Below are 15,033 nucleotides of genomic sequence, written 5' to 3'. Positions count from 1 at the left end.
ACCGGCCCCAGGACTGACCCTTGGGGCACTCCGCTTGATACTGGCTGCCAACTAGACATGGAGCCATTGATCACTACCTGTTGAGCCCGATAATCTAGCCAATTTTCTACCCACCTTATAGTGCATTCATCCAGCCCATACTTCTTTAACTTGCTGGCAAGAATACTGTGGGAGACAGTGTCAAAAGCTTTGCTAAAGTCAAGGAACACCACATCCACTGCTTTCCCTTCATCCACAGAACCAGTTATCTCATCATAGAAGGCAATTAGATTAGTCAGGCATGACTTTCCCTTGGTGAATCCATGCTGACTGTTCCTGATCACTTTCCTCTCATCTAAGCGCTTCAGAATTGATTTCTTGAGGACCTGCTCCATGATTTTTCCAGGGACTGAGGTGAGGCTGACTGGCCTGTAGTTCCCAGGATCCTCCTTCTTCCCTTTTTTAAAGATGGGCACTACATTAGCCTTTTTCCAGTCGTCCAGGACTTCCCCGGATCGCCATGAGTTTTCAAAGATAATGGCCAATGGCTTTGCAATCACAGCCGCCAACTCCTTTAGCACTCTCGGATGCAGTGCATCCGGCCCCATGGACTTGTGCTCGTCCAGCTTTTCTAAATAGTCCCAAACCACTTCTTTCTCCACAGAGGGTTGGTCCCCTCCTCCCCATGCTGTGCTGCCCAGTGCAGTAGTCTGGGAGCTGACCTTGTTCGTGAAGACAGAGGCAAAAAAAGCATTAAGTACATTAGCTTTTTCCACATCCTCTGTCACTAGGTTGCCTCCCTCATTCAGTAAGGGGCCCACACTTTCCTTGGCTTTCTTCTTATTGCCAACATACCTGAAGAAACCCTTCTTGTTACTCTTAATATCTCTTGCTAGCTGCAACTCCAGGTGGGATTTGGCCTTCCTGATTTCACTCCTGCATGCCCAAGCAATATTTTTATACTCATCCCTGGTCATTTGTCCAATCTTCCACGTCTTGTAAGCTTCTTTTTTGTGTTTAAGATCAGCAAGGATTTCACTGTTAAGCCAAGCTGGCCGCCTGCCATATTTACTCTTCTTTCTACACATCGGGATGGTTTGCCCCTGTAACGTCAATAAGGATTCTTTAAAATACAGCCAGCTCTCCTGGACTTCTTTCCCCTTCATGTTATTCTCCCAGGGGATCTTGCCCATCAGTTCCCTGAGGGAGTCAAAGTCTGCTTTTCTGAAGTCCAGGGTCTGTATTCTGCTGCTTTCCTTTCTTCCTTGTGTCAGGATCCTGAACTCGACCATCTCATGGTCACTGCCTCCCAGGTTCCCATCCACTTTTGCTTCCCTTACTAATTCTTCCCGGTTTGTGAGCAGCAGGTCAAGAAGAGCTCTGCCCCTAGTTGGTTCCTCCAGCACTTGCACCAGGAAATTGTCCCCTACATTTTCCAAAAACTTCCTGGATTGTCTGTGCACCGCTGTATTGCTCTCCCAGCAAATATCAGGGTGATTGAAGTCTCCCATGAGAACCAGGGCATGCGACCTAGTAGCTTCTGCAAGTTGCCGGAAGAAAGCCTCGTCCACCTCATCCCCCTGGTCCGGTGGTCTATAGCAGACTCCCACCATGGCATCACCCTTGGTGCTCACACTTCTAAACTTAATCCAGAGACTCAGGTTTTTCTGCAGTTTCATACTTGAGCTCTGAGCAGTCATACTGCTCCCTTACATACAGTGCAACTCCCCCACCTTTTCTGCCCTGCCTGTCCTTCCTGAACAGTTTATATCCATCCATGACAGTACTCCAGTCATGTGAGTTATCCCACCAAGTCTCTGTTATTCCAATCATATCATAATCCTTGACTGTGCCAGGACTTCCAGTTCTCCCTGCTTGTTTCCCAGGCTTCTTGCATTTGTGTATAGGCACTTGAGATAACTCGCTGATCGCCCCTCTTTCTCAGTATGAGGCAGGAGCCCTCCCCTCTCACATACTCCTGCTCGTGCTTCCTCCCGGTATCCCACTTCCCCACTTACCTCAGGGCTTTGGTCTCCTTTCCCCGGTGAACCTAGTTTAAAGCCCTCCTCACTAGGTTAGCCAGCCTGCTCGCGAAGATGCTCTTCCCTCGCTTCGTTAGGTGGAGCCTAATTGCGGGGTGGACAGACCCTGGCTGCCTGGATGGGACCCAGCCACCCATGCAGTTGTTGCTGCACTGTAGTCCGTGTAGCTGGGCCTTGGGCCCAGGACAAGGGACTGCTCTTTTCAAGAGTGCTCCAAGCTGGCACTGCGTTGGTGAGGAACAGACCATTGTGCTCACCTGCCATATGGATACAAATTTAACAAATTACCCGTTTTCCTTTAAATTGAGGATCCCCAGTTTGCTGCTCCAGTTGTTGTGAAAGCAGAAAAACCAAGGCCATCAGCGGTGCATCATCACCACCATTACCCTTCTCCAGGAGTGCAGGCCATTCCTTCTCAGCCGCTCCCAGTTGGCTACTCCATGTGGCCCCCCATGATGTCATCCAGCCTCATGGGACAGACTGGAGGATTCCCATCCGCTGTGCATCACATGACTGGCCCAACTAGCACCTTCCCTGCAATGCACACGTAAGTAAATAAGCTGCCCCGCCAGGAGCTGTTGTAGTCCCTTTCCTCCTGCCACCTTGGGGTGGCTAAGCGGGCTCACAGGAGGCCAGAGCAGCAGACGCCCTGAAGTCTGACTTACTGTTGGTTTCTGACTACAGCACAGTTTGCAAACTGCTTTGCAAACTGAGTTTAAGTGACAAGAGTACTGTGGCAATGGGAGAGACTCTGCGATAGGAACTAACCCTCACTGACTGCTGCTCAAATGGGAGTGTCACACAAGAGCTACAACCCCGACACTGGAAAGGGTGATTGGTATACTATCCCTGTGGAAACGCCAGCTGGAAGATCCCAACTGCTTTTTGGAACAAGTAGCAGGGATGTTGTTCTGTGGCTCCTGGGCCTCCATGAGAACCCAGCAGAGCCCTTTATAACCCAAGAATGCCCAGCTGAATGAAAGTGTCCACTGTAATTTAACTCGGGTTAATAGTGCCCTCAGGCGTGACGTCCCTAAAACACCAGAGAAACAGTCAAAGGTTTATGAACAAGACTATACACTACGGCAAATATTTGACCAGGGAGAAGAATTTATTCCTGGAATAAAGCTGAGCCCTTGGTATACACCCATGTTTCTAACTGGTTTTTCTTTTTCTAAGTGTAGTAAGCGATGGACTCCTCCGCAGCCTGCCCCCGGGTTTGTAGACTCCTCAAGCCTGTAGCAAAGGTAACCAATCAGCTCAGCTCTTTCTTTCCCTGTGCACCTCTGCCCTGTGTGCTCCCTGCTGTCCCACAGCTTCTCTTGACTGGGATATTGCCAATTGCAGTACAGTCTGCTGGGGCTGGCTTTTGGTTGTGACCAAATCTCCTCTGGGGCGACTGTTTTTGCACAGTCCTCCTGTGACCTTTCAACCTGGCCATTATTAGCCAGCCAGCTCCTTGGGAGTGTCACGGTCTGAGCAGGCCGTGAGGAGGAATCTGAAGACACAGAGGTGGATCATCATGTCATGGCAATGGCTGATGTCATGGCATGTCACGTCATGGCAATCCACTGAGAGAATTTGGCCCAGTAGCTGAGGGGTTTGTCGCATGGCACTGTTGTTGCTTTCATTTGAACCTTGCATTTGTTTCGGTGCCATTTCTCTGACGTTACAGCTTGGAAATGCTTTGTAAACAAAGTACCAGAGGCAGAGGCTGCCCCCTGAAACGTAGGAGGGCAGGGATGGACGGGGTCTGTTTGCATTGGCATTCATCCCACACTGCTCACGGTGGGATCTGAGCTTGGGACCACAGCCCAGGAGAGGGTTAGCTAAACAGATCACAGTATGTTGAACACTCCTAACCCTGTTGCTGGATAGCGTGCTGCAGGGTAGAAGAACTAGTCTCTGAGAGCTAAACACCGAGCGGCGCGGGGCATCTGTAAGTCTCAGTGAACTCATTGTGAGTTGCTAGTGTTCACCCGCCTCTGTGCATCCAGCCTGGGAAGATTTGGGCCACACCATTTGAAAAGGATTTTCCCCTTTGTTTCTAAAGTTCCCTCTCTAGCCAAGGGTCCTGTACCCCTATGCCCTTGACACCATCATTTTATAGTTACACTAAGCATATACTATGGGCTAGCATCATACACTTTACAGCCATTTCTTTCTGTTGCAGGTGGCTAGTGAGTGGACCTGGCCTGTCTGCGTCACCCATGCACGTGGAGCATAGCATCACTGGAGACGACTTTTAGAGAGTTCCTAACAGATTCTGGCTGACAGGAATCTGCTATATAAATAGTCACGTGACATTAGTGGAGCTGATAACCAAGGGAGAGATGGCAGAATGGTGTAATAAACTGTGGAAATGCAAAAAAAAAAAAAAAAAAAAAAAAAAAAAAAAACCACAACAAAACATTGTTACCTTTTCTGGCTCTGGGCAGTTAGCCAAACCTTTGGGGCCCTGAGGCGGTTTCCATTAGGAGGAGCAATGGATGATAGAGTCAGCTATTTCTTTGATGCAATCCTGGTTATTTACGAAGAATGTGAATAAAGTCCTAATTCCTAGAACACAAGAGGACGCAAACAGGAGACAGTTTCTTTGCTCAAAATTCTAAGCTTCTATTAGTCAGCACTTGACCCAAAAGCTCTTAGGGCTTGTCTCTTCTGCAGTCAGGAGGTGTAATCGCAGCAGGTGTGGGCAACCAAACTTGCTTTGATGTTGCTGGCGTGAATAACAATAGCAATGAAGCCACAGCAGACAGGAGGTGGCAGCCACTCAGGTGTGCACCCGGGGTCATGGTCGGGCAGGGCTAGCCCATGCAGCTGGCCGGGCTGCCGTAGCTTCACTGCTATTGTTACTCAAGCCATGGCTACACGTGCTGCAATCACACTCCCAATCGCAGCGTAGACACGCCCTTCACTTTTCCTCAGGGTCATGCTACCAGTGTCTCAGTGGCTGGGTCTGGTGCTTCCTCGGTCTCCTTTCGTGGTGTTTCTCCTGCTTTTCTCTCACTCTTCCCCCCAGATCTACCGGAACAGTACCCAGGAAAAGTACCTCTGCCCACTTACTTCAGATTCCTGAGTGGCCTCCCATGTGCCTCTGTTCTGACTGCAGACCCCTGTTGTTCCAGCTCCCTGGTTCCATGCAGTCGCTCAGTGGCTTCTTACGACTAGCTTAAATGAAAGGCAAAGGCTGCACCCCTCCCCAGTTTCACGGAGGTAGAACCCAACCCATAGTGTCATTACCTTCAGCCACCTCACCAGTGTCCCCGAGTTCATCCATTTAACCTGTGTCCTCTCCGTCGTTCCAGCCCCCTAACCAGCTACAACACGGCCACAACTGTTCAAAAATCAAAACCAAACTCACAAAAAGCCCTTTCTCCCCCACCCCCCAATCCCATAGGCCTGAAGTGCAGAGCGAGTCTGGGCCACCAACAGGGTTTATGTCCAATGCGGAATTTTTAGTGCTCAGTAGCAAGGTTCAGACAGCCAGTTACCACACAGCAGGCTAGTGCATGGTAGATTTACACCCCAGCTTGCCACTGCTAAGTCTGTATAAACAAGCCCCTCCTTTCCTAGGTGATTCAGGGACTAGAATACAGACAGTGGCCATGCCTGGTGGGGGAAGGAGAGTGCAGATGTGGATCAGGAGTCACAAAAGAAGCTGTATTTCTTGTTCTTTAATATAAATGCACAGAACTGTGTAGCATTCAGTAACAGGCATTTATTAGCCTTGCAATACGCATCTTATTTCATGCCTCCAGAATTCCCTTTTTCCTCAGCATAGCTGTGTCCACCAACAGGTCTCAGATCCTTCCATTTCTCGTCTAAATGACAGGTTTGCTGCAGCCTCCTGCTCAAAGGCACTTCCTTGAAGTTCTAACTTTCTTCCCCAGGAGGGCTACGTACAGCGATTCCTTCTACCTGGTGTTACCCAGTGTTTTTTCTTGGATAATATTACGAAAGTTGCTTAAGTCGACCAGGCATTTCTCCCCCACTTGTTCCATTATTCCACATTGTTCCATTATTTCATTATTCCATTATTCCATTTTACCCATACAGTCAAGGTGAATTCTGGTAAATTCTTTTCTGAGAGTTCAAGAGGATTCTCCTGGAACCTGCAGGAATTTCATATTCTTCAGTTGTATTTTGAGAATTGTCAAGGTTTTGTCCTTGTCCATCAATTCTCATATGGCAACCTGCAATTCTGAGTTCATCCTGTCTCTTTCTCTCTCTCTTTCCACTGTCTTCTCAGAGACATTTGAAGAGACTCACTTTGAGGTTTTGGTTGTTATCTCCTCTTCACTGTCTTCTGTGCTCTGAATTATGTCCAGTGCAGAATGATGGATCCTTCCTTTTATTTATTATCCTTCCTTTCCACCTTATTTTTCAAATATTTTTTCCATGGGAAGTAGCTCTTCACACTTTTTTGCAGCTGTTCCAGTTCCTTTTCTTCTGGTTTTTCTGTAATTTGCCCAAGATGGTTTCAGAGAGCTTCTTCCACCTAGGCCAGGAGTATCCATAAGGGTGGGCATTTCTGAACTGTAGATAATAAATTGTCTTGTCCTGTTTTTATGCTGGAGCTATCTGATGCCTGTGAAGGAGACTGGTCTGAGGTTAACTGATTCAGCTTTCCAACACTGGAGTTGACACATTCTACAGTGTTACAATGAAATAAAAATGGAACATCACAGCAAGGTACCTACAGAACTGTTTTTGACTTGAGACAAGTATCTACAATTTATGACTAAATGAGATGACAAAGTCCCCCAGGAAGGTAATCTGTGAAATTCAAGTCCTTCCAGAGCTGTTACAAAGAGGAGTGTAACAGGGTTCACAATCCCCCCCCTTCCTGGGGCCCGCTCACTCTCCCCAGTAAGGCTCAGTGAGGTTTCAGGGTTGTGAAACACCTGTGTCTTTATTTACTTAAGGTTGTCCCTCCACCAGCGTCCATCTATTTACAAGCTTGACAGGATTAGTCATCTCCTTTACAGGCAGAGTCGGCCTTCAGCTAAGAGGCCTCTAGTTCCCCCCCTGGCTGCCCCCTGCGTCCCTCCCAGCCTTTATAGCCCTTGGCTTCTCAGGCCAGCAAGCATTGCCAATCCTCAGTCCAGCATCAGGCCTTTTCCATCAGCCCCAATCTGTTTCCCCTGATTGGAGCTGACTGGGCCAGGGCTAATTAGGTGCTTTTGCACCAGCACCCTGCTACATACCTCCCCCATTAAGCCGATACTGGGCCTGATCTTACTCGGCCCCGCTTTTCTCGGCCTGGGGTTTTACTCCAGGGATGGCCTCCCTGCCCATCTGGGTGGTCCCCGGGCTCAACTCTGTGGGGTTTTGGCATGCCCCACCCACAAAAGGTGCATTGGGTAGGGGGTGGGCCACCCCACAAGTCCACCTCCGCCCAGAGGTTTTCACACCAGTCGCAACCTTGGGCAGGTCGCCCCGGATGTTCTCTTTCCTTCCCTGGTGTGGGAGACAGATCGGCACCAACTGGCCAGAGGTTGCCCTGTGTCTCTGGTTCAGGGCCTCTGCCTATTGGAGCTTGAGCCTCCTCCTTTTGGGTTCCTACCCTCTGAACTTTCTTCAGCTGCTCTTCCTCTATCATGGGGATTCCCTCCCCTCAGTGGTCCCGTCCTGAGACTTCTGTTCCCTCATCGGTCACTTCCTTAGGGTCTGTATCCTGGCAGTGTTGTCTAGGGTTCTTATCCTTTCCCCCTTGAGGTTGTGGGGACTCCCTTTTCTCAGGGTCCACCCTCTAGGGGCCTGGCTCCCTCCCTCCAGGTCCTTCTCTCTTGCTTTCCCTGTTGGTCTCCTCCCTGTGCCTTCTTTCCCTTTTGGGGCAGGGTTCCAATCCAACCCCAGGATCCATTACCCCCACCCGCTTCCAGGCAAACCTTCCCTGCACCTCCAGGGGTACCTGGGCCGCAGGACAATACTCCCCATCCCCGTGGATGCATTCCACCAGCATCCTTTCTCCAGGGATAAGCCAATGCAGCTTCACCAAGCCCCGCTGTATGAGGGAGCGGGCTGAGGCCGTATCCACTAGACCCCTCTGGGGCTCTCCCCCCACCCGCATGGGGATGGTGGCTATTCCACACCTCTTCCTCCGCCCCCCAACCTTGGTCCAACCACAGAATTCAGCAGCCCCACAGTCCATCGCTGGGCAGTCACAGCTCTTGTGCCCCGACTGTCCACTGCACCAGCACACAAGCTGCCCTGGGCGGCCAGGGGTTCCCTTGCGCTCCTCCCGTCGCTTGTCTACCGGCTTCCCAGCAGCGTGCTCACAGGGTTTCTTGCCTCCCTCTGCGTCTCACAGGGTCCAGTGCTCCCTTGAGGGGAGGTCTGCCTCTGTATATTCCTCCATCCTTTTGACGGCGGCTTCTATGGAGGCAGGCTGATGTCGCTGCACCCAGACCCGCATGCTATCTAAAAGGCACAAACTGTTCAAGGATCACCTGATCCATGATCTGTCCTACGGTTTGGGCATTGGGCCTCAACCACCGCATCGCCCAGTCTGTCAATTTCTGGGTGAAGGCCCAGGACCGCACACCCCCTGCCCACCGGGCTGCCCGAAACTTTTGTCGGTATTTTTCCGACAAAAGCCCCAGGCGGTCCAAGATGGCTGCCTTCACCGTGCCATAGTCTAGACTGGGCATCCATCAGGGCCATATACGCTGCTTGCGGCTCCCCAGCAAGATCTGGGGTTAGCTGCAGGGCCCAGGTTGTCCTGTCCCATCCCTCGCCCAGGGCCACCCACTCAAGGGTACCCAGAAAGGCGTCTGGGTTGTTCGCCAGGGCCATCTTACAGAGGCTGAGGCTCAGGTGCCATCTCCCCCCGCAGGACTCCCCAGTTTCTGCAGGAGCTGCTGGTGCACCACGGCCTGTTCTTTGATAAAGTCCTGCCAAGCCCGTTGTTGCTCGGCCTGCCAAGCCAGTAAAGCTTGCCGCTCCAGCCGGTGGGACTGCTGAAAGGCCTGCAGTGTCTTCTGCATCTCCCCATGTTGCTCTGTGAGCCACTGCAGAGTGCCCTCCATCTCCGGGTCGCCAAACGGTGTCTCTGGCAAAGGATCCCAGACAAGCCCCCACGTGTAACAGGGTCCACGACCCGCCCCTCTTCCTGGGGCCCGCTTGCTGCCCCCAATAAGGCTCCGAGAGGCTTCAGGGTTGTGCAACACCCATGTCGTTATTTACTTAAGGTTGTCCCACCACCAGTGTCCATCGGTATACAAGCTTTACAGGATTAGTCACCTCCTTTACAGGCAGAGTCAGCCTTCAGCTAGGAGACCTCCAGTTCCCTCCCTGGCTGCCCCCTGCCTCCCTCCCAGCCTTTATAGCCCCTGGCTTGTCAGGCCAGCAGGCGTTGCCAATCCTCAGGCCGGCATCAGGCCTTTTCCATCAGCCCCGATCCGTTTCCCCTGATTGGAGCTGACTGGGCCAGGGCTAATTAGGTGCTTTTGCACCAGCATCCTGCTACAAGGAGGGAAGCTACAGTGGGAGGCAATCTGCAAATGGGGTGTTTAGTCCATCTTATCCTGAACTGCCTTCAATAGTTGGGAAGCTAAATTTGGCACAGTTAGAAGGACCTACATCATTTGGGAAGAAAAAGACTTCGTAGGCAGGGCCACATTTTCCAATGCATTTTAGGTCTGCAGTAAGGGTCGCTTAGGTGTGCAACTGCCTGCTTGTGGGAAACTCTGGCACCTATTTTTGAAAATGTAATTCCAGATGAAAAATGAACTGTACTTCCGCTGAAGTGAGCTGTAGCTCACGAAAGCTCATGCTCAAATAAACTGGTTAGTCTCTAAGGTGCCACAAGTACTCCTTTTCCTTTTTCTTTTTACGAATACAGACTAACACGGCTGTTACTCTGAAACCTGTACTATAATCGTATCTCCACAGAGGCACCTTGTTCATGAGGCGTCTACCCAGGGGATTTTCAGTAACGGATATAACGCCCCTTAGATTGCTTGGGTAACCTTTCCCTCCCCCTATCTTTTCGCTGACTTCACTACAATTTCTAACTAACGCTACAAGCATTCGGAATGGACTTTGTTCCTGTCTATCTGCGAACATAGAGTAGGGCCAACCATGGGTTTACCACGGGAAACAAAGCAGGTTTCTAGTTTATTCAAAACATGCACAACCACACTAAAACTTTTACTGTATCTGCCACCTATGCTGATTGAGAATTTCTGGACCCCAGTTCTTCTGTAGACACGTCACTAATAGTTTTAAACAATGCCACAAATCAGCACATTTGGCCTACATGGCCATCCAGTGTCTTCTTCATTTCACCAAATAGAATAAATATTCCACAAATTAGACTCCATACCTGACATGGTGACAGAGTGTGGTAAGCTTCCCAGGACTAATTAACTCAACAATTTCATCACTGTATTGACAAGTCACTCTAGATTTGTGTTTCTCAAATCTGTCTATAGGACAGTCTCCAAAAGATAACTAGTGACATGGACACAATGCTTATTAATGGTTTATAGAAGGAGGTGGAAAAGAAACGTGTAGATGGACATTGCCTTGGTGTTCAGAGATTACACATCACGGATATGAAAAGAAGCGTGAGCACCACATCACAGATTATCATAGCTGGTTCTATCTAGTTCTGCAGGATCACAGGACTTCTTAGGATGACAACCGGACAGCCCAGACTTTCCCTCGACTAAAGCAACAGAACCTATCCAACCGCTTAGGGTGATCTGCCTACAGCACATATTGGCCCTTGGGCTAGTAGGACTGTATTGAATGAACTGCCCTTTTAGGTGATGTTCCTGTGATCCTTCTCGGTGCATCATTCAGAAGTCTGTGCTCTGGATATTGGAGGCCAATGTTCCCCAACTGTTGTCTTATAGCTACTCTCCCCTGCTAGAGCCATTGATGATCATTCATCTTAGCTATGGTTTGAATCACTGCATTCATATGCAGTAATCTTCAAACATAAGTCAAGCTCTGCATACATGTAGTCCACATCTTTTATTGCACAATTTTAAAAAAAAGGGTCTCATTTTTAAGTCTGACTTACCATTATTTGGAGATACTGTTCTGACTAGACATTCTCGACCGAGAAGGATGTAAGTAACAGAATCTGTTTGAAAACAGAAAACCCAGAGATGCAACAGACATATTGCATAACCTTTATACAGATTGTGAAGGCGATGTGGCTGTGAGACATACCTGCACTCGGGTCATCTGGGCTATATTGGCTGGGTCCCTGTCACCCTTCCATGTGCATCTCACTGGAAACTGTGCTCTGGCTCTTGGAAGAGGTCCTTTCCCTGATAGAGGAGTACAACTCTTGGGGGTTTCTCCCTCTTGAGCCTGCGCCCTGTGTTTAGGCTGGTATAATCAAGAATCTTCCATGACTTCTTTTGCTGGATCACCCAAGGGTCTTTATTTACAGTGTTTATGCAGTTCCCAGATCCCACAACAGCTAGTGCCCCATAGACCCTCCCCAGGGTCTCCTGGCTTTTGAGGCTTCCTTCTTTGGTGAGGAGACAACGATACCACCCTCCTGTCTCCTCCCAGGCTAGCCCCCCACTGAGGTTTGCCCAGGGCTTTTATGTCCTCTCGTGCCTCAGCCCAGCTGTCACTACTTAGCTCAGCATGTTCCTCTGAGCCAGCCCTCCTTAGGGCTTGCAGCTGGGCTCCTGCTGAGTACCTGTATTTCTACACCTGGCCTCCTGGCCAGAGAGCAGGCTGCAGCCAGCATTTTGGCAGGGCCTTAAAGGGGTTTACCCCTGCCCTGCCCCGCCCCAGTATCCTTACACGTGTTCCCAGGTGAGAACCATCGGCTTCCCCTGAAGAAGTATCATTCATAAGCGTAATATTATTTTTACTAACTGCACTCTCAAAAGGTAGAACCAGGCTTCACAGGGATACGGTCAGTTCATCACACACTCCAAGTGAGGAGAGCTGAACTGCACCTACACAGATAATCACAGGATTCCAAATCTCTTCACACACTATCGAAAGGACATTTCATCATTTGCAGTTCTGGTTTACTGTTGTTTGGAGACACTCTTCTGACATCACACAGAAGCGGAGGATATGTGATGAGGAGATGAAAACGGAAAGTCTAGAGAAGCATGGACCATATTGTAGGGCTTGTGCAGAATGGGTGGGTCATAGGCCTGGGCTTTTGCTTTTCCTAGTGAGTGCTTGACCCTGGCTCTGCCCCGAGGCCCCGCCCCACCCCACTCCACTGCCCCCCCCCATCCCCTTTAACTTGCTCCTCTCAGTCCCCTCCCCTAAGCACCTCCCACCAGCCACCGAAGAGCTGATCGGCTTTCTAGGTTCAGCTTCATCGGCAAAAGTAAATGTGGAGGCGCCAGAATTTCTTTTCTTCAAATATTTGTCCATTTTTGAGTCTTCGGTTGAAAATTCACCACTGCACCTTAAGGGCCAATAAGAAACCAGGGCTACTACGGGATACCAGACGAAGAGCAAGGTCATCGGAGCATAGCGTGATGCAACGTCTGTCTCACACAGGTACATCCACAGAGCAATGGCACAAAATGTGATTTGGTTGTGACACTACTTAAAATAAATCAGAACCTTTTTACCTCCCAAGGGATTTTTCCAGAATTTTGCGGCACCCCCCTACATGTCTGGCGGCACACCAGCGTGCCGTGGCACACTGGATGGGAAACACTGCACTAGACTGCAATTCAACAGTCATTTGATCCTAATCTAGGTACTATCATGGTAACAGGGGCCTTGATTCTGACATGGTTGTGATGGGGCGTCTGCCCCACACTGGCCCATAAGGGGTTAACAGAGCCCTAGGGAGGCTGCACAAGAGGCATCCAATCAGAGAGGGGCTGCAGGGAGCTGCCAGTCAGGGCCGGGTTGACCCATATAAGGAGGGCTGCAGGGCAGAGCAGCTTCTGTTGCTCCCTGGAGCTCAAGGGAGGGAGGACTGGCTGCCTGGCAGGAGGAAGAAAGCCAGCACCCTGGGCAGGATCCAGGGAGCGAGCTCCTGGCTGACTGCTGGTATGCTGAGGCCCTGAGACAAGGGCAGAGAAGGTGCTGGGGCTGCAGGAAGAGGCCCAGGGAAGTAGACTGAGAGGTTGGAGGGGACTGTAGCAAAGTGGACTCACCGTGCAGCGCCTCCTGCTGGTTACCCTGGGAATTAGCTCGATTCCAGCTCAGAGCCCCCTCTGCTGGCCATGTGGCTCACCTGCCTCAGGCACCCCGTGTCCCTCCCAGTGCCCCTTACCCTGGTGTTCTGCCCCAGCCATATCCCCACTCTCTGGGTCTCCTGTCCCAGGGGAACCCCCAGCCCTATAAGCCCACCTCACTGGTTACTGCCAGTCATCATCATGCCCCTGTTCACTGGGGCAGACTGCAGTGTAATGGCCACTCATCATTGGCGGGGGGGGTTTGGACCTGCTGCCTTTCCCTGCAGCCCAGTACCTCTCTAGGCCTTCCTGTCAGGCCGCAGCTTGGGAGGTCGCCAGGCCTGAGCTCCCCAGCACTGCTCTGGCCATGGTACCCTTTGCTCCTTCAGGCAGCTAGGTCCATCTCTCTCCAAAGCGAGAGAGAGACTGACCCAGCTCCTGGCTCACAGCCCTTTTATAGGGCCAGCTGTCTCCTAATTGGGCGTGGCCCCAGCTGTGGCTGCCTTCCCAATCAGCCTACCTTTTCAGGAGTGGGGTAACTGCCCCGCTACAGGGAGGCAGCACATGGCTGCCATCTACAGGGTCCCTGGGCTGGGACCTGGAGTAGTAGGTGGGCCTGGGTCCCCGTCCCCCACGCACTCGCCACTGAGGAAGTGGCTGGACAGAGGACTGCCATTCCCCCGGAAGGGGGGAGCACAGAGTGTGGCGTGCGGGAGGGGCTGTGTCATGAAGAGGACGCCCCTTTGCTGGAGTGACGTGGGTCCCTGGAGCAGAAGTGGCAGTGGCAGGATGCCACCAGCAGAGGGTGCACTGGCTAGCAGAGCTGATCCCCTGGGACATCCAGCAGGGGGCGCTGCAGTGGTGAGTCGCACCCCGTCACAATGGCCTTAAACTTCTGCACAGACAGACTAGAAAACAGACATACCTGATTTGGGTAAATACAACTTAAGCTCCGTATTTAATTCCTGTATGTCATTAGCCAAAGCAGATTGTGGCAAGAAGTTCCGCAAATTAGCACATTTTTTAAATTTTGCCTGTTTTGTCAGCAATTCATTGTGTCCCAAAGCATGCTAAATATTGTACACACAGGAGGAGGCTCCAGGCTGGGGCCAAGGGGTTCGGAGTGTGGGAGGGGGCTCTGGGCTGGGGCAGAGGGTTGGGGTGTGGGAGGAGGAATGGGGTGTGGGCTCTGGGGCGGGGCCGGGGATGAGGGGTTTGGGGTGCAGGAGGGGGCTTTGGGCTGGGGGGGTGGGGCCAAGAGATTTGGAGTGTGGGAGGGGGTTGCGGGATGGGGCAGGGGTATGGGGTGTGGGCTCTGGAGTGGGGTCAGGGATGAGGGGTTTGGGGTGCAGGAGGGTGCTCCAGGCTGGGGGGGGGGCAAGGTGTACAGAGCGTGGGAGAGGGCTCCAGGCTGTAGCGGGGGGTTGAAGTGCGGGAGGGGGTGAGGGCCCTGGCTGGGAGTGCGGGCTCTGAGGTGCGGCCGAGGATGAGGGGTTGGGGTGCAGGAGGGGGCTCCAGACTGGGGGAGGTGAGGGGTTCGGAGTGTGGGAGGAGGCTCCGGGCTGGGGCAGGGGCTAAAAGCCCACTGGCTGCTAGCTAAATCTGTAGAGCCAGACTCCTTTAACTCTCTGTCTCCGTCTCTCTCTGGTCTCGGTGCCACTAGACGGGACAGGACACCACACCCAGGAGGTGTGTGGGTGACATATGCAACACAGCAGTCACGCAATGGACTCTTGGAAATTTGAAAGATACCTTTGTGTTTGCAACCCCCCACTGTAAATAACACCCCTCCCCCCCAGGTACCTGAGCCGAGCTGGGCCCTCTGCCTGGATCTGGCCTTGTCACATGGTCAGAGCTGATCCAATGATGAGTTTGAG

The 15,033-nt window shown here is 51.5% G+C and overlaps 1 protein-coding gene and 1 long non-coding RNA gene across 3 annotated transcripts in view; one reads left to right on the top strand and one right to left on the bottom strand.

Moving 5' to 3' along the window:
• The window catches only part of C11H21orf58 (chromosome 11 C21orf58 homolog), a 51,679-nt gene extending 47,103 nt beyond the window's left edge, over positions 1-4,576 (top strand). Inside the window, exons 7-9 of the mRNA XM_074968226.1 lie at positions 2,330-2,568; positions 3,201-3,268; positions 4,195-4,576. Coding sequence (XP_074824327.1) covers positions 2,330-2,568; positions 3,201-3,246 — 285 coding nt within the window. The 3' untranslated portion in view covers positions 3,247-3,268; positions 4,195-4,576. The remainder of the gene's footprint in view (positions 1-2,329; positions 2,569-3,200; positions 3,269-4,194) is intronic.
• Positions 4,577-5,848: 1,272 nt separating this feature from the next.
• On the bottom strand, positions 5,849-15,012 carry LOC141996241 (uncharacterized). 2 transcript variants are annotated; one of them, XR_012641508.1, is made up of 3 exons: positions 14,960-15,012; positions 11,059-11,121; positions 5,849-6,612 (listed from the first exon to the last, which is right to left on the bottom strand). It is a non-coding gene; the product is annotated as an uncharacterized LOC141996241 (long non-coding RNA). The 2 variants fall into 2 exon arrangements; XR_012641507.1 differs by lacking the exon at positions 14,960-15,012 and adding an exon at positions 11,211-11,327.
• Between the last annotated feature and the right edge of the window lie 21 nt (positions 15,013-15,033).

Source organism: Natator depressus, chromosome 11 (assembly GCF_965152275.1).
Source record: "Natator depressus isolate rNatDep1 chromosome 11, rNatDep2.hap1, whole genome shotgun sequence".
Lineage (NCBI taxonomy): Eukaryota > Metazoa > Chordata > Testudines > Cheloniidae > Natator > Natator depressus.
Note: the sequence above shows the minus strand (reverse complement) of the source record. Positions and strands in the feature narration are given on the sequence as shown.